Source organism: Hypomesus nipponensis, chromosome 5 (genome assembly GCF_054491055.1).
Source record: "Hypomesus nipponensis isolate SF chromosome 5, ASM5449105v1, whole genome shotgun sequence".
Lineage (NCBI taxonomy): Eukaryota > Metazoa > Chordata > Actinopteri > Osmeriformes > Osmeridae > Hypomesus > Hypomesus nipponensis.
In genome coordinates, this window is record NC_140365.1 from 13,128,660 (window position 1) to 13,153,476 (window position 24,817).

General features: G+C 40.9%; 2 protein-coding genes and 1 long non-coding RNA gene across 5 annotated transcripts in view; 1 reads left to right on the top strand and 2 right to left on the bottom strand.

Annotated features, from left to right (window-relative positions):
• The first annotated feature begins 618 nt into the window (after window positions 1–618).
• rcc1l (RCC1 like) lies at window positions 619–10,646 on the top strand. The gene is made up of 11 exons (XM_084698179.1): window positions 619–1,224; window positions 1,490–1,619; window positions 2,053–2,181; window positions 4,050–4,116; window positions 4,606–4,657; window positions 4,840–4,924; window positions 8,641–8,822; window positions 9,539–9,626; window positions 9,802–9,975; window positions 10,146–10,231; window positions 10,373–10,646. Exons 1-11 carry the CDS (start codon window positions 943–945, stop codon window positions 10,448–10,450), a joined length of 1,353 nt encoding a protein of 450 aa, XP_084554305.1. The 5' UTR covers window positions 619–942; the 3' UTR covers window positions 10,451–10,646.
• Window positions 10,110–13,048, bottom strand: LOC146288751 (uncharacterized). The gene is made up of 2 exons (XR_014755166.1): window positions 11,818–13,048; window positions 10,110–10,976 (listed from the first exon to the last, which is right to left on the bottom strand). It is a non-coding gene; the product is annotated as an uncharacterized LOC146288751 (long non-coding RNA).
• Window positions 13,049–22,551: 9,503 nt separating this feature from the next.
• The window catches only part of castor2 (cytosolic arginine sensor for mTORC1 subunit 2), a 38,910-nt gene continuing 36,644 nt past the window's right edge, over window positions 22,552–24,817 (bottom strand). For 2 of the 3 annotated variants that reach the window (XR_014755162.1, XM_084698149.1), the window contains one exon: window positions 24,614–24,702. Coding sequence is in view for 1 of the 3 variants with exons in the window: in XM_084698147.1 (XP_084554273.1) it covers window positions 24,067–24,132; window positions 24,235–24,329; window positions 24,620–24,702 (244 nt within the window). In the remaining 2 variants the exon portion in view is untranslated. Of the gene's footprint in view, window positions 24,133–24,234; window positions 24,330–24,613; window positions 24,703–24,817 lie in introns of those variants that run through there. The other variant, XM_084698147.1, reaches the window with a different exon arrangement.

Sequence of the window (24,817 nt, forward strand, 5' to 3'; positions counted from 1 at the left end):
AATGTTATTTATATAGCACATTTAAAAACAGCCACACGGCTGGCCAAAGTGCTTCACAGTGCGATTGACCTTACACATACACACGTACACAATGATCATGTCAGTTTGTATGATTTGAAATGGTCATTTATTATCACATCCTTTAATTATCACGGCAAACAATTACACTGCTCTGAGCTGTAAGTGTAAATGTAAAGTGAAAATAACAAAACCAGTCAGTATGACTTGTGAACGAATATCATTCACGTAGCCTACTATACTTAACAGCGGTCACTCGGCAGGGAATGAGGTATCTGTTTCCTCTACACCTATGCAGGTCACGTGAAAAAAGAGACTCGTACGCGAAGACCCAGTTGGGAAATAAACGTATAATTTCAGTTTCCTCGACTGAGCCAATACAACAGTCCCGATGCGCGTCCACAAGAATGAGAGGACTCGTTACTCCTGAGTCCTTGACGAAATGAACGAATCGTTCATGAACGACACATCACAGTGTTAGTACACTCCGGGCCAATAGGTGGTAGCTCCCCATGGCGTTTGTTGTTTTGTTTTTTTACTGAGTCGAAGGGGAAAGTGCATAGTTGACTGTCATGGCTGCCTCCATCGCAAACATGCCTTTCATTCGCAAACAATTGATCTGTTTCTGTTTCTCAAATTAGTACGGAGACTATAACCTAGAATAGTTAATAGACATTAACCTAGCTCTTAACTAAGATTAACGAACATAATATCATATTTAAATAGCTTTCTATTATCTTTAACCTAGCTGGCTTTTCCTAATGTTTTCAAAGTGAAAATATTTTTGCCATTACTGAGACGTTACACCATAATTCTTTGGAACCTTGCCTAACTAATGGCGAAGTTAAGTCCTCCACTCATTTTAGTATTTAGATTTAGTACTTGCTGGTGATATAGTTGATACAAATTTAAAGTTCGAAGAAAATGTCACTGGTTTCCGTTCGCCATTGGTCACGACAATGGTGTCGATTTAGGAGTCGTGGATATGCAGCAACCAGCAGTGCCCCCACAATACGCGAAGAGAAGAATGAGGGCCCGATGTTTCAGTACGTTGGAAAGCACCGGAAGGCAAACCACAAAGTCTATGTGTGGGGTTTCAGCTACACCGGTGCTCTTGGTATCCCCAGCTTTGTGGTTCCTGACAATGGCAGGAAAAAGCCTCGAAAATATCAGCTCACACCTTACCGTCTTGAGACAGAGCATCAGGTAAGCTGTTTGATTGACATAAAACAACTTATTGTCTTGAGATTTTAAGGCAGAATAGTGTTGCTGCGTAGTGATTTGGTACTAGGATCTAGCTTAGATTTAGGCAGAGGAGAAGCTCGTTGGTCAAATTTCCAAACAGCCAAATTGTACCTTTATGATAGTTTGAACACGACAAACTAGAAACCCTTGAAACGTGAAAATAATGTTATTTATTAGTAAAAATCGCCATAGACTATTATAATAAAAAACTTGTGTCTTTCCATAGATAACCTCTGCAGCCTGTGGGTATGGGTTCACAGTACTCTCTTCCAACACCAAGGACCTTGCCAAAGTGTGGGGCATGGGCCTCAACAAAGACTCTCAGCTGGGCTTCCAACGCACACAACATGATCGCTGTAAGACTTACATCACTTCCCTATCCTCATATCCTCATTTATTTCTCTTATGTCAGCAACACAGCTGGTCAACAAAGAAAATAAGGTGCATAGAGCATCACTATCATTTCATATGTAGATTTTGTTTAAAATGTGCACTGTCTTGCATAGATTTACTGTATTCTTGCGAGGGCTTTGGCTGTGAGTAGATTTTCAAGATCATTAAAACAGTAGGCTACACACCATTTTAACTTCAGGACAAAAACATTTTTACAACGGGTAGCTCAATTCAAGCAATCTGATAGGTTAGATATGTAATTCCTTTGCACAATTCAGTATGACTTTGCATCTGTTGGCATAATAAACTAGCACTGGCTAGCAAAAAATTGCTTAATTGTCAACATAACGTGTTTAAGTGAGCTATGGACTCATCTGTATCCTCCTGTCTTTCTAGATAAAAGCTATGACTATGTGCTGGAGCCCTCCCCAGTGGCGCTCCCTCTTGACAAGCCTCAGAAGACCAGGGTGGTTCAGGTGGCCTGCGGACGTGCCCACTCACTGATCCTGACAGACTCAGAGGGAGGTGAGGAATACTAAAATCCTACTATAACTTCAAGGTTTCCCGCAGAAATTTGGCACCCTCTCATGGCCGTTTATCAATCCAAAAAACACTAAGAACATGCCTGTATTCTTGAGAAGAACATTCTTTATGAGAATGGTCTTGCAAGATAACAAGGACGGAGAATGCAATGCAATGACTTCTGGGAAAGCAGATCTGTTCCCGCTGACCAAAGGCCTTTTGCAGTCTGCATTCTTGTTTGTAATTGTGTTCTTGTGACTTGTGAAACGTCACCCCAAGTACTGTTCCAATTTGTTGTATGCATCTAGCCAAGTACACTCAAAATACACAGAAGTGTTTGCTCTGCCAGTTTTATTGAGGATTCATCGGAAGGGACTTGAGTGGGCTTGGACAGCCAAATAAGTCTGTTTTGTGCCAAATATGTCTGAGGCAATAATGGCTGAGTTTTGAGTTTTCAACCCGTTAATTAGTAGCATCCCGTATGAGATCGTTCGAAAGCGGGCCCCACAGAGTACCGCCACACATGTGATTCTGAACATTCCAACCGACTATTTTCCGATAGACAAAAACTGTATGACAAACGCTATAGTATGGCTTCAAAATTTACATTTAGGAGGCTAACAAGTAACACTAGCAGGTAGTAGCATTGCTACGAGTATTATGCTAGGTTGCTAGGTAACGGAAGCTAACTAAAGCTAGCTAGCTTTCATTTTGAAAAAATAACTGACTCTGGTGGCAGCGTCGGTAATATTTAGAACTCACTCCTCTAAAGGTTAATTCTGCTGTTGTTGTTTGTTGTCACAGAATGTAGTTTTAAGATTTATTTTGGGCAAAAATTTGAATCTGTAGTTGAATTAACAAGTTACAGCCTAATTTATATTTTGCTCTGATGCTTTCTGAGATGTGAAGTTATGTGGATATATGCTAGGGCTGAACAATTTTGGAAAATAAGCTAATTGCGATTATTTTGACTAATATTGCAATTGCGATTTAATATGCAATTAATATATGATTTATTATATATATATATATATATATTAGTGGTGGGACGTTATCGGCGTTAACGTTCTGCGTTAACATGAGACTTATCAGGCAATAAAAAAAATATCTGCGTTAATCTATTCTCAAAGTTGGGTTGGGAGCTGGGTCTATACTACGCAAGCTATAATGACTTTCACCTTTATAATTTAGCGCGGGTGTATACCTAGCTGAATTGCACTGTACGGGGCGAGAACGAGTCTTCGAACCTGTGCGTATGCCTTGTGTATGAAATTATCACATCAAACGTGACGTGCTAACATGGATGCAGCTATGAAGCCGCCTGGTTTGCTTCAGGGAAAATGTATTTTTATATATATATATATATATATATATATGGGAGTCAGATGGCTGAGCGGTTAGGGAATCGGGCTATTTATCAGAAGGTTGCCGGTTTGATTTCCAGCCGTGTCAAATGACGTTGTGTCCTTGGGCAAGGCACTTCACCCTACTTGCCTCGGGGGAGAATGTCCCTGTACTTACTGTAAGTCGCTCTGGATAAGAGCGTCTGCTAAATGACTAAATGTAAATGTAAATATATATATATATATATACACACACACACACACACACACACACACACACACACACACACACATTTAACCTACATTTAGACATCAGTATTAAATATCCAATTACAGTACATGGGTCTATTTTCTATTTACATGGGTCTAAGATCTAAAATGAATTATTTTTAAGGATGAACAGAAAGCATTGGTCATATGCTGTACTCAGCCGTGAAATCCTGATCATTCTCCCCAGTAATTACATAACAGCAAGTGCATACACCCACATGTTTCTCCTTCTCTCGTTTTATCTCTCCCACATCAAAGTGTTCACTCTGGGGAACAATGCCTATGGACAATGTGGGAGGAAGATAGTGGAAGATGAAATCTACAGGTATGTCTGTTCATATATCTGTCACATACCTATTCATATACCATATACCTACCTTTACATGAACAAAAACACACCTGCCTCTCTGCTGAGTGTTGAGTCATGCTGTGACTCACACTGTCAGATCAATGGAGGCAGGGCATGGATTACCTTTCTAGGAACTATAGTCCAGCACTCATCAAGCGGTTCTTAGTTTTCGCCATTACAAAACAGATTAATAAATTCCTTACTAATCTTAAAACAATGTGCTCAAATGTCAAAAGTTTTTCAGATTATATATGAACTAAGAACTGTTGTAATTTACCTTTTTTGTAAATGGTTGTGTTGTTGGCAGAATATGGCTGGGAGGGAAGAGATGACCTTTTCTGTTGAGACAGGCCTCCTTGTATGACAGATTGATAACTGTTATCTCTCGCATTTTTTTTCTCTTTTCTCTTTTCTCATCTCTCAATCTCTTTCGGTTTGTGTCACTATCTTAATATCTTGTTGCAGTGGCAGTCACGTCATTCATAAAATGTTGGGGTTTGACAGCACTGTAACCCAGGTGTGTTCATATTATTCTTCAAAGCATATACACTTCAGTAATGCTTTGTTTATCATATAGGATTCCCTGAATAAGCATCCCATAAGCATGATTATTTTTCCAACACCCAGTGAAAACTGTTTATGTTCCATGTTAGGATTGCATTATATCTGATGGCTGCTAGTTTCATGTCTGTCCTATAGGTTGCGTGTGGGCAGGACCACAGTCTGTTCCTTACTGAGACAGGCAAGGTGTATGCCTGTGGTTGGGGGGCAGATGGACAGACTGGTATGAAAGTATATCCAGTACACACACATACACATACACACAACCCTGGTGTAAGTTTCTGAATATTATTGCTGCCTGATACATATACTCTTCATCAGTTTAGCTACTTGTTGTTTACTTTTTGGATTTTATTACCCACATTTCTTTTTTTCAGATATCTACATCTATCTCTAAGTACTACTCTCAAAGTTTATTTGGACGAATGACCATACATACACTTTATAATATATTTATTATTTTGACACCGACACGTTATACCTACAGGGGCTTTTATGACATTCCATTTAGAATCCATAGGCAACTAGAGAGGGTAATTGTAGGAAATTGTAGGGTGTGCTTGCTTGCGTCGGTTTCACAGTGACATTTTTCATCTTTTTGCACTTCCGCTGCTAAAATATTAAATAATTAGGTGGATTTGTGCAAAATAGGGCTGCAACTAACGATTATTTTAGTAATCGATTAATCTGTCAAAAAAAAAAATCTTGATTAATCGATGAATTGGATAAAAAACAAAAAAGCATTAATTTCCAACCCTTTATTCAAAAACAGAACTGACAGTGCAAATTCACAGTGCAAAACATCTTCAGAATGTGCACAAACAGGCACACAATTTTGAAAAAGTTATTAGTATTAGCGTGGATTTAATGCTATTATCAGAGATGAGCAATTTATTTGAGTTTTCTTTAAAACATTTGTGAAAATTGAAAGGTTGTGGAAGTAGGCCAGACTTTATTAGAATAATCTGGTGTATATGTATGATTGTTTGACACAGCTTTTACAAAAGTTAAGATTTGCGAGGATTAAGCTATTTTCAAAGATCAGTGATTTTCTATCATTTTATTTGAAACTTAATTGAAAAACTAAAGGCTGTGGAAGTATACCATACATTGTTTAGATACTTTGGTGTCTGTCTGAGGTTTGAGATTCATAAAAATATTTTAAGTCTACGTTTTTCAAAATGGTATGGGTAGTTTTCACCCAGTCCCTAGCGCGAAGCTGCTAAGTAGCGTCTTCCGAATGTGAGACGAATGTCGAATATGAAACTAACTTCACCTCGGTCAATTAACACACCTTTTCAACGTATTTAGTGTGAAATGTTCCCACACGTTGGATGACTTAGGTCGTACTGATTTATCTGCCATGTGTTTTAGAACAAAGTTACACAACAACGTCTCTCCGATGGTCTTTCCTCTACCTCCGCTTTGCTCCGCGCTCAACTAAACTTTTTTTTTTCTCTCAATCATCTCCACGACTTATTGAGTGGTGTAATAATTGCGCGACACAACGAATCGATAATGAAATTTGTTGCCAACGGTTTTAATAATCGATTTTAATCGATTTGTTGTTGCAGCCCTAGTACAAAATGTGCTATGTTCGTGTGCCACAACAAGTCCACAATACACCCTTTCACTGGATGGCTTGAAAACGACTTAAGTGTTTATATAATTTGTTTGCCTGTCAGATCGCTGCCTTGCGCTGTGCTGCAATAAGCAGTCATTACATTAGCCACAAACATAAGATGTTCTAACGATTTCACTGCAGGCCATATGCATTTGCTATACTTTGTTTGAAAGCTTAGGTCCTCTAGATTTCAGTCGTGTGATTCATTTTACAGTCAGTACATGTGTTTGAGATTCCCCCGCAAAACCGACCAGCTAGCATTGTTAGCAGTAGAACGTTAGCTTCTTGTTTATCTACTTGAGGCTTTAGTTTTTACATCAGGTCTCTGCTATTAGCCATAAACTGCAAATGTATGAGTGACAAATTGTGCTGTAATAATAAATAGTAACAACTTTTTCATCGAGGGTCTTGGGTACAAGATTTATGCAACGTGTTAAAACTTACAAGATGTTGTGCACTAGTAATCTTCCCTCCTATCTAATGGCAATTAAAAAGACGCATCCATTAAATAATTTGATTGCTGCATTGTTTTAACAGCTTTACATTACATTTACTAATATCATAAATTGAGCACTAAAATATACTAAAATATAGCTAGTTTATCTCTTATTACACACTTTAGTGATATGAGCAGACAAAGGGAAACTTATTATTTCTTTAATTCAGCACCTTCAGCCAGGGACGCAGATCCTCAACTTTGGTTGGAGGTCGGTGCAAAGTAAATGTCACCCACAACACTCGGACCTCTTCTTTCCATGGTCAAAACAATGATAATACAGGGTCTGATTCAGTTTTCTCCAGCTGTAATGGCAGCCACAAACTGCACAGTTCACGCTGGGCATCTCTATTAGCCTTAAATTAGTACCAGAGCCTGTTTAAGACATTCTCTTTTAGTACCATTATAAAGTGGAAAGTATCTCAACCGGAAATGAGAGTACGTGGATGGCCGCGCCCATCGTGACTTCCGCTCCGGACGTCACGTGACTTGACTGTTTACGTCGCCATCTTGGCAGGAAAGTAGTAGCAAAAATGAACGGTGCCAGCACAGATTTCAACCTGTCCGAGTTCACTGCGCACTTTAATTCAAAAGACATAGCTATAAAGCAAAACTTGATCGATTAAACATTAGTGATCCATATAATGATCCCGGAGTTATTCTTACGACCTTTACAAGTGAAAAAGAAAGCTTCCCTGACCTTCAGTATCCAGATATTTAGCTACAACTATCTAATCAACTTTTCTTCGTCCTACTCTGGAGAGTCTTTGAAAGCTTACAAAAGCCTGGAGGGTTATAAATGGATGCAATCAGCTTTAGCAATCAGATTAGTGATGAATATTCAACTTTGAAGTCTACCGGCTAAAAATTGCTATGTGTAGCTAACGTTAATGCAGTCAGTGTTATACTTGTATAGTTAGCTAGTGTGTACAACGTTTGTCAACGGTTAGCTACTAATGTTGGCTAACGTACATTATATCAGTGTACTTTTCATCACAAAAATGCCATTACATATTTATTACAGGTCAGTCATTCCCAGAGACTGAATGATCCTCAGTTGAAGCCATGGGTGGTAGTCAGGAATGATGGGGTTCTTCTCTCGGGATCTTTATGAATCTGATAAAATGCTCACCCTTAATCTTTTTCCCGATGGTTCTGGTATCGCGGAGCACAGGGGCTGTCCATCATGTTGAATCAAAGTTTATTGAAATAGGCAGCATATTAAACTATGTATAATATGTAGGTATGTATACTCTGGCGCTCCACTCGGCTCTCCACTTTCCTGCCAAAATGGCGATGACTGGTGCATGGTGGGATTGCATGATGTCAACTACCGGAGCTTTATAACAGCTGCTTCTCTCCTTGGAAGGCTGTCCACAGAATGTTGGGTGTCTCTCTGTGGGATTTAGTGCCCAGTCGTCCACAAGAGCATTAGGGAGTTTAGGCACTGCGGTTGGGAGAATAGACCTGGCTTGAAGATGGTGTTAGAATTTATCCCAAATGTGTTTCATAGTGTTAAAGTCACCCAACAGTAGTCCCCAAACTCCCTAATGTTCTTGTGGTTGCATGGGCACTAAATCCCACAGACACTCCCAACATTCTGTGGACAGCCTTCCATTTTTGTCTATATAGTGTAATAGTGTTTTCTGAGCCCCCTGCATTGATTGAAGTAGAGCCACTGTACAATTTACCTTCTTCAATGATGTTGGCTGGTCAAAATAAATCTTACTTTAGATTTTTTTGGTACAAAACCAATATAGTACAATTACCTATGAAACTGAACCAAATTGTGCCATGGGTCATGGTGATGTGGTTGCAGGTCTGGGCCACCTCGACATGTCTGCCACACCCTTACCTGTAAGAGGGGATCTGGCAGGGGTGAAGGTGACCCAGGTGACAACCTATGGAGACTGCAGCCTGGCTGTATCTGCAGAGGGACAGCTCTATGGCTGGGGCAACTCAGAGTACCTCCAGCTGGCGTGTGTAACTGAGGCAACCCAGGTGACACAATGCATGATACATCACATCTTGTATATCACAAATCTGAGAGCTGCAGGAGAACCTTCAAGGTCCCATGACATGAAATGTTCACTTTAGGAGGTTATTTAACATAAATGATTTCCCCAAGCCTGCCTTTGGTCCCCCAGTGGCTAGAAATTTTGATAGGTGTAAACCAAGCCCTGGGTATTCTTCTCTGCCTTTGAGAAAATTAAAGCTGAAACGCTCGGTTTTTAATATATTCCTATTGTGATGTCACAATAGGGAAGGTTACCTCCCCTTTCTCTGCTTTTTGCGCACAGAGAATTTGGCTCATCAATGAGAAAATGAGCTACGACCGTGCGAGCACAGTATTGGTTTTTCCTTGCAACATCATGGCTTGCAAATGACCGAAGCATGGCGGTTAGCCGCGCTTCTTTCTTCCTCATATCATTGAAAGCTACAGACACAGAAACTGCAGGTCCTGAGGAAAGCTCATTGTGGGACTGATCGTAGTGGCTGTAATTCTGCACCAAGGCTGAATTTCGGGAAAGAGACTTCAGATACAGTATTAGGGGACCATTAAGGCCTATATAAAAGCATCCAAAAAACAGCATGTCATGAGATTTAAAAAAAATCACAGCTTGAAGTATCAGAAAGCATGGAAGAGGTATTTAGACAAGCACCTTATGTGGTGCAAAGCACACTTGTTTTATATCCATATGTTCCTTCCTTTTTAGATCAGCTCTCCTCGACTCTTGCCTCTCAAAGGGGTGGGCAAGGTGACTCAGGCAGCATGTGGAGGCACACAAGTGGCCATACTGAATGGTTAGCAAAGCTTTTAGGGAGAGTTGTGAAAATAGTGTAAGCTCAAGTAGTTTTCATAATGTTTTTACAATTATATTAGAAAATCATTATTCATCAGACTCACAATGACTTAGTAAGATAGTGTTTCCATGTGAAATGTGTGACACTGCAGATACAGAAACATTTTGTCTTGCAGAACGAGGTGAAGTGTTTGTGTGGGGCTATGGAATTCTTGGAAAAGGCCCCAATCTGTCTGAATCCCAGACCCCTGAGCTGGTCCCTCCTACACTGTTTGGACGCTCAGAATTTAACCCCACAGTGACTCTCTCAAGCATCCGCTGTGGACTGAACCACTTTGCTGCTGTGACAGGTCGGTGAACCGGTTTTGGTAGATTGACTTAACTTAGGTGGACCTGAAATTCAGAGCTGACAGATGCTGTTCCATTTAATTTGTAATGTGATAAGCTGTATGTAGGCAGAAACAATTCAATATGAATAACTTGATTGAGCGTTCAAACATTTTAATGTTTCTTGTTATAGACCAAGGGGAACTTTTTGTGTGGGGCAAAAATGTGAGAGGATGCCTGGGTATTGGAAAACACGACGACCAGTACTTCCCATGGCGGGTGAGTTATGTGTACCAATGGTTTTGTACAATATTCTACTTATGCCTAGTTTACTTTTAATTTTAGATCAAATGGTTCCAATTGCTTTGAACAAACAAATCATTTTCAAACCATATTTACTTGGTCTTTTTGTGGTTTTAGGTAACCGTGCCAGGTCATGTGGTGGATGTGGTCTGCGGAGTTGACCACATGGTGGCTCTAGTGAAGTCCCTTGTCTGAACCCCCTGCCCACACACGCACGCACGCACGCAAGCACACACACCAGCAGGGAGGCCCAGAGCTCTGACCTTCCCTCCAGCCTCTCCCCACATTGATAAAAGGATACGGACTTTCATCCCATTGACTGCATTTTAAGGCTTGGAACCTTCTGCGACAGCTGTCTTCTATGAGTGCTTCATTAAAGTAATTCAAACTACTCCCTGTGTATCTTCTTCAGCTAGACTACCTATGTCCAGGCCATGCAGGATGAGGCAAAACTGTCTAGATGTTGTGTTGGCAGGCCACACAAGAGTGGTGGATCCCTTTTCATCTTTCTTGGGTGACGCTGTCACCCAAACCAGTGTCTGATGATGCAAGGCAAAACCTGTTCCAAGGATGACAACAGTCGAAAATTGGCTTTATCATACCCGTCAGTTCAACATAATATGGACTTTCTGGAGCTACGGCTTGACTCCAGATCAATGTGTGCTGTGCAAGATTGACTGTATCCTCGGATATCATGTTCCCGTATCGCTGTTGGGAGGTTCTGTAAAAAGTACTTTTGTCAGTAATTGTCAATTGCATACATTTTTTAATGACTAGTTGCCAGGTGCTTTTGCAACAATTGTTTTTTTGACAGTAGCAAAGTCATCCATCACAGTTGCTTGAGTTTACACAGCCTCATGTTCCCTTACAAAGCCTAAATCTTGCTCATATCTGTATAAAATATGTTCCCCTCTTTGTAGCAGTTACCACCTTATTACACCCAAATCAATATGTTGTTACTGGCCTGCAAAGGGTCACCAGGGTTCCCCTCACCTAACACATTGATGTGTTTAAACAGGGAAAAGCTTGTGACGTATGGCCTCTCAGTGCAAGCCAACAGGACCTGTGCACTCTACAATGTTTACATAAGTCAAATAATGAAGATAACTGATACCTAGGGATGGGTATTGTTAATTTTTATCAATATAGATACAATTTTCGAGACTGCTTAACGATTCGAGTCTTTATCGATACCACTATCGATACTTTTCTATTTCTTAAGTAAAACAGATGTAAAATAGAACAAGGGGAACATGTTGCTCTCAGGAGGAGGCTGGCTAAAAGGAGCATATAGAGGCACAATGGATCCTCACTCTAGCTAAATCTAAATCTGTCCACTACAGATGTACCCTACCTTTGGTTTGGTGATAAAACAGCAAATGTTTACTCCTCGACAGGTCTGCAAACGCCTTTGTAAACCGAGATTTGTTAAAACGTTTGTTAACCGAGACCGTAGGTCGAGGTTTACAAACAAATCGTTTTAACAAATCGAGGCGACAAAGCGTTTGCTGACCGGTCTAAGAGTAAACATTTGGTTTCTTATATACTACAACAATACGTACGAAGATCCCAATCAAACACGTCGAATCTGGAGCAGACGCCATGTTGTTAGAGCAATCAGCTGCACTTTCACTGGTGACGTCACTACATCTCCAAGGCAACATATCAACAACTGTGGAGTTTCAATAACAAATACTTTAAGTCGTGAACAGAACTATGGCTGAGATATCACAGAAATTAACTTTTGTTTTTAGTCGCTGTGTTCGTATTTGAGCTATTTCTTTCAACCAGAATTTGTTTTCTGTCTGCTTCGGATACTTCTTTAAAACGGGAAGCGATTGCGGGGCGTTTGCGGACCTGTGCAAAAACCATATTTGGTTGTTTTAGGGGTTCTTAAGGCAATTTAGGCTATTTTGTTGCCGAGCGGATGCCACGTCGTTAAGGTCAATTGCTACATCTCCAAGGCAACCGCTTGTTGCTACGTCCGCAAAAACGTTTATTGACCTCTGCGAACAACTCTCTGGTTGGTTAAAAACGTGTATTTACCTCTGCGAACATTTGGGAGTCAATAAACTAGTACGCTGTTCCTATTGGTCCAGAGACGTTCTCAAAAGTCAATAAACGGATTTATTGACTTTTGAGAACATCTCTGGATCAATAGGAAGAGCGTATTAGTCCAATTATTACACTAGTATATAAGAAACTTGATTATTGATTAACCCATAGCCAATAAATCAATAAAAACACACATTTTCCAGTATTTCATCAATATCTTGGTCAAAAATGAACATAGAAACTTCAAACTTGTTGCACATTCTTGTAATACTAGCAGGCCAAGTTGTCCAAGCTTTGGTTTGATGATAAAGATGGTTATTGATTAACTCATAGCCAATAAAAACACACATTTTCCAGTATTTCCACAATATATTTATCAAAAATGAACATAGAACCTTCAGACCTGTTTCACATTCTTCTACTACTATCTGGCCAAGTTGTCCAAGCTTTGGTTTGGTGATAAAGACGATTATTGATTAACCAGGGCCATAGCCAATAAGTTAATAAAAACACAAATATTTCAGTATTTCCTCAAAATAAGTTTGAAGTGTCTATGTTCAAGATATTGATGAAATACAGATATAATGGTGTTTTTATCGGATATGAGTTAATCAATAATCAACTTTATCACCAAACCAAAGCTTGGACAACTTGGTCAGCTAGTAGTAGATGAATGTGCAACAAGTTTGAAGTTTCTATGTTCATTTTTGACAAAGATATTGATAAAATACTGAAATATTCGTGTTTTTATTGATTTATTGGCCATGGGTTAATCAATAATCAACTTTATCACCAAACCAAATCTTGGAGAACTTGGTCAGCTAGGAGTAGATTAATGTGAAACAAGTCTGAAGTTTCTATGCTCATTGTTGACAAAGATATTGAGGAAATACTGGAAAATGTGTTTTTTTTGTCTATGGGTTAATTAATAATCAACTTCATCACCAAACCAAAACTTGGACAACTTGGTCAGCTAGTAGGCTATTAGAAGAATGTGAAACAGGTCTGAAGTTTCTGTGGTAATGTTTGACAAAGATATTGAGGAAGTACTTGAAAATGTGTTTATATTGATTTATTGGCTATGGCACAGGGGGGTATTTGTCATAGCTCGCTAAGCTGTTTAGCGAGCTAATTTTCAGGCTAAGATAAAAAATGCCCCTCTTTTTGGTTCGTGGAAGCAATTTTCGATAAATCACCATAGTAACATATCAATTAGCACTAACCTGCTCCAGAGCAGGCTAACGTAAGTGTAGCTGGATTGCCACACCCCCGGAAAATAATTGGCAGCTCCCTTTTTGAGAGACCCAGTTGACCAAGGAGATATATTCTAGTTCGATTAGCTTTCCATACCAATAAAGTTCTTCGTAATCGCCAGGATCCTTTATTTCACACGGATGAGTTCTTGTTTGAGTGACATCGATTCAGCCATCAAAGGCCTCATTTATTTGCAAGACCTTCTCGGGCCGTACATTGCAAATATCACACGCCGCAGCAAGCTTTATGCTTTATGAGCTTATGCTGCTGTATGTAAATATGTAACGCTATGTTTTAAGAAATGTCTTGTCTGTTGTGCCTGTGCTTTTTATGTTTCACTGTGGGAGAGTGGGAAACGTCATATTGATTCCTGTATATGTCTTGACGTGAAGAAATTGACAATAAAGCTACTTGCTTCAGGCCCAGTGTACACGGAAGAAAACGCGTGTATTTTCATGCGGTTTGGCCTTTCATTTACACGAAAACTGAGGTTTTATCACGGAAATATCATCTCTAAAAACTCCGGCCAAAGTGGAGATTTCTGAAAACTCAGTTTTTGTGTTTGCGTGTGCACTAGCTTAAACAGAGTTTTAGGTTCTCAAACGTCACAGTATGGGTGCGTTCAACTTCATGCAGGCTGTCGGCACCACCGGTGCTGCATGAAGTCGAACACAACCAGCGTATTGGGGTCATTGGTGGCCAAGCCTCGAAGCGGCTAAGCCACTTAAGTGTTTCTATCTTTTCTTCTTCTTCTTATTATTATTATTATTAGGGGCCATGCAGCGAAGCTGCGAGGCACCTATTGTAATTGTTAGTTTTTCTATTATTATTCTTCCGCCATGGGGTCCAAAGGCAGGCCCTAGAAGCGCTTGGTCAAAAGTTGTGAAATTTGGCACACTCATTAGGGACAGTCCCTTGGTCCAATTCACAAAGTTTCATGTCCCGTACTTGGGAACTCTAGCGCCACCAATGGGTCAAAGTTGGACTTTTGAACCGTATGACCCATTTTTAAAAATGAGGTACCATTGGATTCCCAGGATCAAGACAAGTTCAACACACCCTATGGGGTCAATTTCCGGTTATATAGATTTTCTGCTATTTCTGGTTTTATCAAAAACCTTTGAAAGCCTACTCCTTCTACAATTTTGACAAATCTTCTTCAAAATGACCAGATATGCTCTTCAGACCAAGCCTCAAAAAATGTATGGTAGAAAATATTGATCTTCACAACCGTTTGTCCGTGACAGCCAATCAAATTCAGCAGAAAAGCCACCAAACAGGAAGTTAAGTCATATCTCAGCAGTTCTTTTAGGCAGTGACACCAAATTTGGACCGCCGCCTCGGAACCTTATTCTGAGGATGTCCTCCAAAGATTTTGTCATGTGACTAAAAGGGGTCGTGGCAGGAAGCAAAAACGTGTTTTGGCTAATAACTGTTGAAGTGTTAATACCTTAATAAAGTAATTTATTGTCTGTTGATGTCTTGTGAGATATCAATCTTGACAATCGATAATATTTCATAACAACCGAATTGACACGGCCGCCATTTTGGATTTAATGGAAAAGTGTAAAAACGTTTTGCACGCCCCCAACTTGGTCCAATGTTTACTAAATTTGGCACAGATGATCTTCAGACCAAGCTTCACAATGGTGTCGGATTGGATTTTCAATTTTCAAAACCGTTTGTTTGGTAGAGCCGATCAAAGGTGGCGGCGAAGCCGCAAAAGACACGTGAGCGCATAACTCAACAAAAATGTGTCCGATTATCACCAGACTTCGGTTCCTTCGTTCCCACAAGGAGCATAGGACGCATTTGGTTTTATACCAGAAAAAAAAAACATTTGAACACTCAGTATTCTTGAACGCAAACAGATATTTCAACCAAACTTGGTGTGTTGCATGAGTGCAACAGGTTGCTGTGACTTAATTGTTGCACAAGTGCTATGGAGGCCTTGTCCTGTTTTGGACTGCTTGGCCCCTCCATTGCTGCTTGCAGCTATATTTAGGATTCCTCCGTAAGGAGGAAACCTATTGTTATTGGTGGTTTTATTATTTGTAATTCTTGTACCATGGGAGTCAATGGCAGCCCCTAGACCCCATCGACAACTTTTTGTGAAATTTGGCACACTCATTAAGGACAGTTTCTTCTATACCTACACCAAGTTTCATGTCTCTCATTAGACCACTCTAGCGCCACCAATGGGTCAAAGTTGGACTTGTGTTTACACACGCAACTTTTGAACCGTATGACTCATTTTCAAAAATGAGGTACCATTGGATTCCCTGGATCAAGCCGAGTTCAACGCACACCATGGCGTTAATTTCCGGTTATATAGACTTCCCGCCATTTCCGTTTTTATCAAAAACCTTTGAAAGCCTACTCCTCCTACAATTTTTGTCATATCTTCTTCAAAATCACCAGAGATGATCTTCAGACCAAGCCTCACAAAAGTTATCAAAGGAATTTTGATCCTCATAACCGTCTGTCCGGTACAGCCAATCAAATTAATCAGAAAAGCCGCCAAACAGGATGTGAAGTCATGTCTCAGCAAATCTTTGAGATATCAACACTAAACTTGGTAGATCGGAGGAAGACACTACAACATGTTACCATGTGCAAAGGCAAATTCATATCTCTAAAAATGATTGATATAAAGCAAATTGAACTTATCGCTACCGCTAAAATAATGCTATACACATCAGCCTGTCAAAAACTGATACTCTGATTCAATCACAAGTTCATATGAAGACTCTTGAGAATGTTCATAACACAAATCTGCGAAAAAGTTGACTGTAAGATGAAAGGTCGATTTTTGGTGAATATTTGAAGCATGCTTGCTTGGCTAATTTCTAGGCAAATTTCCAATGAATGTCTCCCCTGCTCCTCCCCGCGCGTGCTCCAAAATCTCACACACACTCAGCCTTCCCTTGACACACGCGCGGCCAAGACGCACACGCAACATTTCAGGAGAGTGTGGGCTGACCAAGCCCCCACTCATTCCTTGGTCTTTAGCAAAGGCCCATGTGGCTCTTGATGGTATTGCATTTCCGATTTTGTATGCAATGGTAAAAAGGTCTCAAATCCTGAAACAATGATAGTGTAGGCCGAGAAACACTTTAACAAAAGCCCATGTGGATCTTGTTGGTATTGCATTTCCGATTTTGTATGCAATGGTAAAAAGTTATAAAAATCCTGAAACATTGATAGTATAGACCAAGAGTAACTACCACACCACAAATGGCCCACTATTACCCATAGGTCTTCCCTTGACACACGCGCGGACTTGGCAAGACGCACACGCAACATTTCAGGAGAGTGTGGGCTTACCAAGCCCCCACTCATTCCTTGGTCTTTTGCAAAGGCCTTGTGGATCTTGATGGTATTGCATTTCAGATTTTGTTTGCCATGGTAAAAAGTTCTCCAAATCCTGAAACATTGATAGTAAAGGCCAACAGTAACAACAACACTTTAACAAAAGCCCATGTGGATCTTGTTGGTATTGCATTTCCGATTTTGTATGCAATGGTAAAAAGTTAAAAACATCCTGAAACATTGATAGTATAGGCCAAGAGTAACTACCACACCACAAATGGCCCACCATTACCCATAGGTGGCGCTACAGGCCACGCCCTAAAGCACAAAGCACTTCACTTCTTGTGAAGATTAAAGCACTTAACTTCTTGGCTTGAAATAAAGGCCCTTGTGGATCTTGATGTTATTGCATTTCAGATTTGGTATCCCATTGGAAATTCTGCAGCATTTATTTTTTTATACAGTTACAATTTGTCAAGAATATACATTTTTGAATGGTTCGCAATGCTTTACACGTAAGCCAGTCAAACAAGTTCATATGAAGACTCTTGAGAATGTTTAGTACACAAATCTGAGAAAAAGTTGACTCTAAGATAAAAGGTAGATTTTTGGTGAATCTTTGAAACATGCATGCTTGGCTAATTTCTAAGGAAATTTACAATGAAATGTGTCCCCTGCTCCTCCCCGCGCATGCTCCAAATTCTCACACACTCATTCTTCCCTTGACACGCGCGGGCTTGGCAAGACACACACGTAACATATCAGGACTGTGTGGGCTTACCAAGCCCACACTCATTCCTTGAATATCAGCATAGGCCCTTGAGGACCTTGGTGTCATTGCATTTCCTACTTTGTATGCAATAGTAAAAAGGTCTCTAAATCCTGACACATTGACAGTACAGGCCAAGAGTAACTACCACACTTTACCCAAAGCCCATGTGGATCCTGTTGGTATTGCATTTCCGATTTTATGTGCAATGGTAAAAAGTTTTTAAAATCCTGAAATATTAATAGTATAGGCCAAGAGTAACTACCACACCACAAATGGCCCACCATTACCCATAGGTGGCGCTACAGGCCACGCCTTAATGCATAAAGATATAAGGCTTTCTGGAATGGATAAGCTCACCAAGCCCCCTTCCTACACTTACTGGCTTGAAATAAAGGCCCTTGTGGATCTTGATGGTATTGCATTTCAGATTTGGTATGCAATTCTGCAGCATACATTTTTCTATACAGTTACAATTTGTCAAGAATAAACATTGTTCAATGGTTCGCAGTGTTTGGAGGAATCCGCCATTACTGCTTGCAGTTATATTTATTATTATTATACATCTTCTTCTGCCATGGGAGTCAATAGGAGCCCCTAGAACCGTATGGTCAGAAGTTGTGAAATTTGGCACACTCTTTGGGACCTGTCCCTTCATCAATTTCACCAATTTTCATGCCTCCCATTCCAACCCTCTAGCGCCACCAATGGGTGAAAGTTGAAGGTGTGTTTCCACACGTTACCTTTGAACCATATGCCGCATTGTCCAAAATGAGGTATTGTTGGATTCCCTAGATCAAGACAAGTTCAACGCACTCTATGACATCATACCCAGTTCTATAGATTCTCCGCCATTTTGAATGTGAAGGAAAAAAGTTTTTCGCTACTCCTCCTACAATTGTTGTCGAATCTTCTTCAAAATTGCCACAGATGATCTTCAGACCAAGCCTCACAAAAGTTATCCCCTGGAGCTTTGATTTTCGCAACTGTTTGTTAGTTACAGCCACATCAAATGTATGTGGCTGAATTGATGTGGCCGCCATTTTGAATGTAACGTTTTTTCGCTACCTCTCCTATAAGGTTTGTCCAATCTTAACCAAATTTGGCACAGATCATCTTCAGGCCAAGCCTCACAAAAGACATCACATGTTTTTTTGATTATCTAAACCTTTTGACTGGAACAGCCAAACAAAGTCGTCAACCAAGCCACCATAAAAGAAGTGAGGTCATATCTCAGCACCTCTTACTGCATTGACAACAAATTTGGTATAGGGACTAGGGACCCTGTTCTAAAAAAGTCCAAAATAGGTCATGCCACGTCACCTCTATGTGCCGCTGCAACAAGAAAAAAATTTGGCACCAATTATCTTCAGATCAAGCCTCACAAACGTTTTCACATGGTTTTTGATTTTCAAAAAGGTTTTTCCGGCAAAGCTGATCAAAGTCGGCGATGAAGCTGCCAAAACAGGAAGTGAGATCATATCTCAGGAAATATTTACTGAATTGACATCAAACTTGGTACAGGTGTTCGGGACCCTGTTCCAAAGAGATCCACAAAAGGTTGTGTCATCTAACCGCTAGGGGGCGATCCCATGTCTGACACATGTTAAATAGTGATACCAGCTGAATTGATGTGGCCGCCATTCTGAATGAATGAATAAAACGTTTTTGGTGAATATCAAAAATTCACCTAATTTGGCACAGATCTTCAGACCACAATCACTGTGACATGTCAAAATAGAACTGAATTACAGCTGTTTAAACTTGGGCCAAATCTGACCTCGCTTGCCACAGGAAAAAACTGCTAATATTTTTACCCAGTAACTGACATCTGTGATTTCCAGCACTGAGAATAGCTCAGGAGGATAAATTGGTGTCCTGGAAACGTCAACGACAGAGGTTTGAAGCCAGCCAAAGCTGACAAGCTTGTCATGTCTCTGGATCTCTGTTTAGCGAGACTGTGAGCCACTGCAAAGGAAGCCAGGTAAACCACAGTCACTAGATGTCGAAAGTTTCTTCTGGGTCATCTGACCTGCTTGGCCACCACATTGCTGCTTGCAGCTATATTTTATTTGTGAATTGCGTTACATTTCTGAATCACAAATTAAATTTGTGCATCGCATTTGATAATCATTCAAACAAATGAACCTTGCGCCTGAAAGGTGCATGCGTTGCTGTAAGAAAAGTGTAGGCTATTTGCGCTTAACCAGCTGATGAATCAATTCATCATATTCCCTGGCTATGTTCAATGAAATCAAATATTTGATTTACACATAGACCTACATGCATATACACATAAATAGTACATGATATAAGTGCTTTAAGTAGGCCTACATATATCCTCATAAGTGTCTATGAATTCTTATCAATTAGATACTCCTTGGTCTTGTTTTTATACTACTTATTCTGAAAGAGTTGATATCACTATTTTTGCTAGCAAGATCTCATTTGATGTTTAATTTCCTCCTACTCTGGCGACCGGAAGGAAATGGACTCCAAGCGCAGCTACACAGCAGGCAAAGGCAGACCTAAGGCATCGTGACATCATTGGCCTTTTACAACAGGGGAGAGGAGGCTTTGGCCTCGGAGAGAGCGGACCATCTTGGCACAAGGCAGCTCCATCTCAGCGCAGAGGTCTGGTCGTTGAGGAGGTGCGCCGGCAAGAGCAGGCAACAAGGTGCGCAAAGGCTGTCTCCCAATCGAAACAGGGACAGTGGATGAGGTGGGAGGGAGTTGAGAGAAGGAAGTTCTCTTGGAAGGAACTGTGGAATATGGAAGCATGTCACACCAGCTTCATCTTACGAGCAACGTATGATGTCTTGCCATCTCCCAGTAACCTTCAACAATGGTATGGAGAAGACCCAACGTGCCCACTCTGCTCGTCTTCAGCAAACCTTAAACACATCCTGGTTGGCTGCAAGACAGGCCTGACTCAAGGCCGTTACACCTGGCGGCACAACCAAGTGCTGAAGTGCCTTGCAGCTATGCTGGAGACCAGAAGAACGACCATCAATGCCCTACCCCCATCATCCCATCCTACATCTGCAAGAGGTTTTGTCTGTGAAGGTGCAAAGCCAACTAAGACCAAGGCCAGTACAACATCAGACCTCGGTCAGCTGGGAGTAGCGCGAGACTGGAGGCTCGTGGTGGATCTGAGTCAAAGGCTCTACTTTCCACCAGAGATCGCCACTACGAACCTCAGACCAGACCTTGTGCTCTGGTCCTCCTCAACTAAGAAGTTGTACATCATAGAGCTGACTGTGCCCTGGGAGGACGCTGTAGAGGAGGCCTACGAACGAAAGAGCCTTAAGTATGCTGAGTTGGCAGCTGATGCTGAGCTACGTGGCTGGAAAGCCAAAGTTTGCCCAGTGGAAGTCGGCTGCAGAGGCTTTGTGGCTAAGACAACTACCAGGCTGCTTAGGGATTTGGGAATTCGAGGCCAAGCCCAACGCCAAGCCATCAAAGCCCTCTCAAGCGCTGCTGAATGGGCAAGCCGGTGGCTGTGGGTGAAGAGGAAAGATGCCACCTGGACCCCAAAATAGCATCTGTGGAGCAGAAGGGTTAAAGCAGAGGGGGGCACATCTGGGACGCCAGGTGTTGCCGATGAGCCCTCTGGAGGTGTTGTGGGCCTATCATGGAAACACCGGGGAAGGAGGGTGCCCACCTGATGACTCCAATGAGGCTTTTCAACCCTTTTGTCCCACAGACAGCACCATGACTCTTAACCAGAAACACCTCGAATGTCTGCTTCAACCCACTTCACATCTCAGGAGTGCAAATCAACCAGGGATTGTAAGACCTAGTCCTAAAACAGAACAGAACCATTAAGCCTACTGCCAGCAGGCACATTTAAAGAAATGTGATCTGATTGATTGGGGTAATAAGGCACTTAAGATGAGCCTATAGCCTACATTTTACCAAAATACGCATAGCTTGTCGGCAATTTTTTTTGCCAAGCTGCCTGTCTTGCTCTGGCAGCGGTGGCGGTGTTTGACTTAGCCATGATAATATGCTTATTGTCTTCATAGAGACTCATTACTCATCCCTACTGATACCACTCCCCTTGTCTTCCTACTGATCTCAGCTGTTTATTTGTGACAATTATAGTTGAAGCGGGGAGTAAGTTGATAGACCAGTTTGACTTCCTTCCTGTTTGACCATCAATCGTCTTTGGATCACCATAGCCTTGTTCATCCACAAAATGGTTAACAACATCGGAACTGAGAACTAGCTACCTTAGATGGAAAAATTATTGTCAGTGTTCAAGTATAGAATACAGGCTTTATTTGTAATACCAATGTCAGACCACATTGTTATTGCACAGCAAGAAACCCTCTTTAACAAACGGGTCGACTAAAAGGTTCTGTCTTGATAGGACAGATAAAAAGTATACTGCACTTGATATTTCATTGTATTCATTCTTCTGAAAAGTTGAGTGGTCAGCCTTGGGCAACATCGTTTTGACAGTTTTTATTTAAATTAAGTTATAGAAATGATTCAATTCCACATTTTCCAACACTGGTTTATTCTGATGGCTACTGTTCAGTGTCTTTGGGTAACAAAAGGCAATAACAGACAGTTACTGCATTTTGCATTGACTTATCAACCATGGAATCAACCTGTTTCTTCCTTTTATAAAAAGCTGATCAGTAATAGGGGGTATGGCATCTTGTCACACTTCCAAACAGTCCCAAGGTCCTCACTAATTTATATGTTATCCATCTCAGAAATTACCATTACAAATTACCATTGATGTAAGCTTCAGTTGTTCCACTGATCCGTCAGTAATTCAGAAAACCAGGGGATTACAATCGCCTTGAGGACTGCCATTAAAAAAAGACAATTGAAGAAAAGACAGTGGAAATGACTACAGTGAAATCGCTACAAGCTCAAAACAAACAAAAAATCAGTTTGAGTAGGTTTTTTTATTTCAATCAGAAGAAATGTCACCCTTTGTTTTCCTTTTAACACTGATAAATACATGGTTTCTGCTAATCCAAGCTAACAGAAGAAAAGCTTTTGCTTGGTGCGTAGACAGAAAGTCCCACCAAATGCTTAAGACTGACACGTCTACCTTTCTCAGGAGGATCCTTCAAGGGGTAAATAGGTTTTCTACAATTTCACATCAGTACAGCAGGTCTTTAGCATAGACCTGTATTAAAGTGCAGACTGCGGGGGAAAGAGGGGAAGGAGTTGGGTAAAGGTGGGGGGTTTACACCAGGGTGTTGCAGGGCTGGTTCATTTATCCACAACTGCAACTTTCATTCATAACTGAACTAATTACTTCATGTCCACCACCTCTCCTGCGCAAGTTTTATACTGATGTATGGTAAAGACTTAGGAGGTCAAGCATGGTGTGGCAGTTGATGCGAAAAATATTAAAACAGAACGGTCTCCCAAGAACAACCCAGTCACTCGAGTACATGGACACTAGCTTAGGCATAGCACACTTCAACGATTGTTTATAAATGATTTGATAGAAACAGTGGCGTAGAAATTTGCCAACCACATGCCATAAAGGTTTCATTTACAGAATATCAGACAATTTGAATCTTACTGGTCAACAGAGAGACGAAGACCAGTCCTGTACACATCTTGAATCATTAATCCAGCGATATATAATTCTAATTCTACCATAAGTCTTGAATAATATCAAATTCTAGTTCCAGAAGTTGTAAAATTCCAGACCAAATGTCACTGGAATCTGACACCCGCTCAAATTCTGAAATTATTACCTCATGAATTGTGCACTGGGCATTAGAGAAGGCCTTTAAACATCTTGGCACTGAGAAAACTAAGAAGAGAAAGACTAATGAGAGATCGTGTTTGTAGAGTACATTCTCTTTCCTTCCACAGGAGGAGGGCAGGTAACTATTACAATATGATCATTGCAGGAAAAGCAGCATGGGAGAAACAACAGAATGTCAAGAGGAAAACAGATTCAGTCTGGTAAACTAAAGCAACATTTATGGGTTCAGGCAGCTTGGGCTACAACATGTGCACACCTGGGTGGTTAGAGTAGTCCAGGCCTGGCTTGCAGCTTCTCAGGAGCTGGTGTTGCAGGAAAAAAAGGGTGCAAACATGGTAGGCTGTGTTGCCATGGTGAAACAATGGTGTGAGAGGAAAAGACAGCCAGAATGAAAAAAAACTGTGGTTACTCCAGAGTTAGGGTCCCCCAAATGGGTGGATGTTGTTTTGTACAGTGGAGGGGTGAACATGTGCAGATTTAGAGCATAGTTGGCACCATCTCAGAAAAGTAGGGCCACTGTCTGAACAAAAGCATCCGACACACACACAACTCCCCACCCCCAATAACTGTCCACTGGTAACTGGTATCTTGGCACTTTTAAGAGTTGAACATGATAAATCAATGTGTGGGCCATGAAGACACAAGGCTCTCTTTCTACCTTCCCCATTCCCTTTACTGTCCTGGGCTCTCATTAGTCCTCAGAGCTCCAATCACACACTGGAGGTTTTCCTCTGGAACCTGGGAGAGATAGAGGTGAGGGGTGAAAGCTTAGATGGTTTTATGGCAAGAAGTATTCTTCTGATACTTATGTCTGCATGCAAAGACAATTTAATCACTTACTAGGGCATGGTCAAACTTGAAGGTACTGATGTAATAAGCAGGAATGTCAGCAGTTGCCAGAGGTTCTGATATTTGAGCCACAATGCCACACTCATCTGAGAAAAGGCAATGACAATGATTTTTATTCAGAAATACCTGTCAGTAGAAGTAAATAAGCCTGCCTTGTTGTCAATTATATTCTCCACACTGCCAAGAAGAAAAGAATATGCTGATCAACATTACGGTTTGATTTTCTCTTTAAGATTCTGGCATCAAACAGCTGTTACACCAACTGACACACAGCCTCAATAATATTATGACCAATTCCATAATGTAGTGGACCTGTGCAAAATCTGACTACCCGCAAATTACAAACCTTGAATGGTTTGAGCCTTGTGATACTCACCAAATCCTAAAGGCTGCCCTCCGATACGAACCATCTTCCAAAGTTCTCCTGAAGCACTCGTGAATAGGACATTGTTGGGAAACCTAGGATTGCAAATCGTGAGGAGACACTGTCATCATTTCTCAGGTTTAGCAATCTTGCCCAATCATACACTGTCTATAAAGTCTTTAGAATATACTGTAGACATCATTCCTATGT

Coding starts and splice junctions, on each gene's coding strand:
- rcc1l (XM_084698179.1), top strand. CDS start 943: ATGTCACTGGTTTCCGTTCGCCATTGGTCACGACAATGGTGTCGATTT. Junction 4,117..4,605: donor GTGGAAGATGAAATCTACAG/GTATGTCTGTTC, acceptor ATCTTGTTGCAG/TGGCAGTCACGTCATTCATA. Junction 4,658..4,839: donor TTGACAGCACTGTAACCCAG/GTGTGTTCATAT, acceptor TCTGTCCTATAG/GTTGCGTGTGGGCAGGACCA.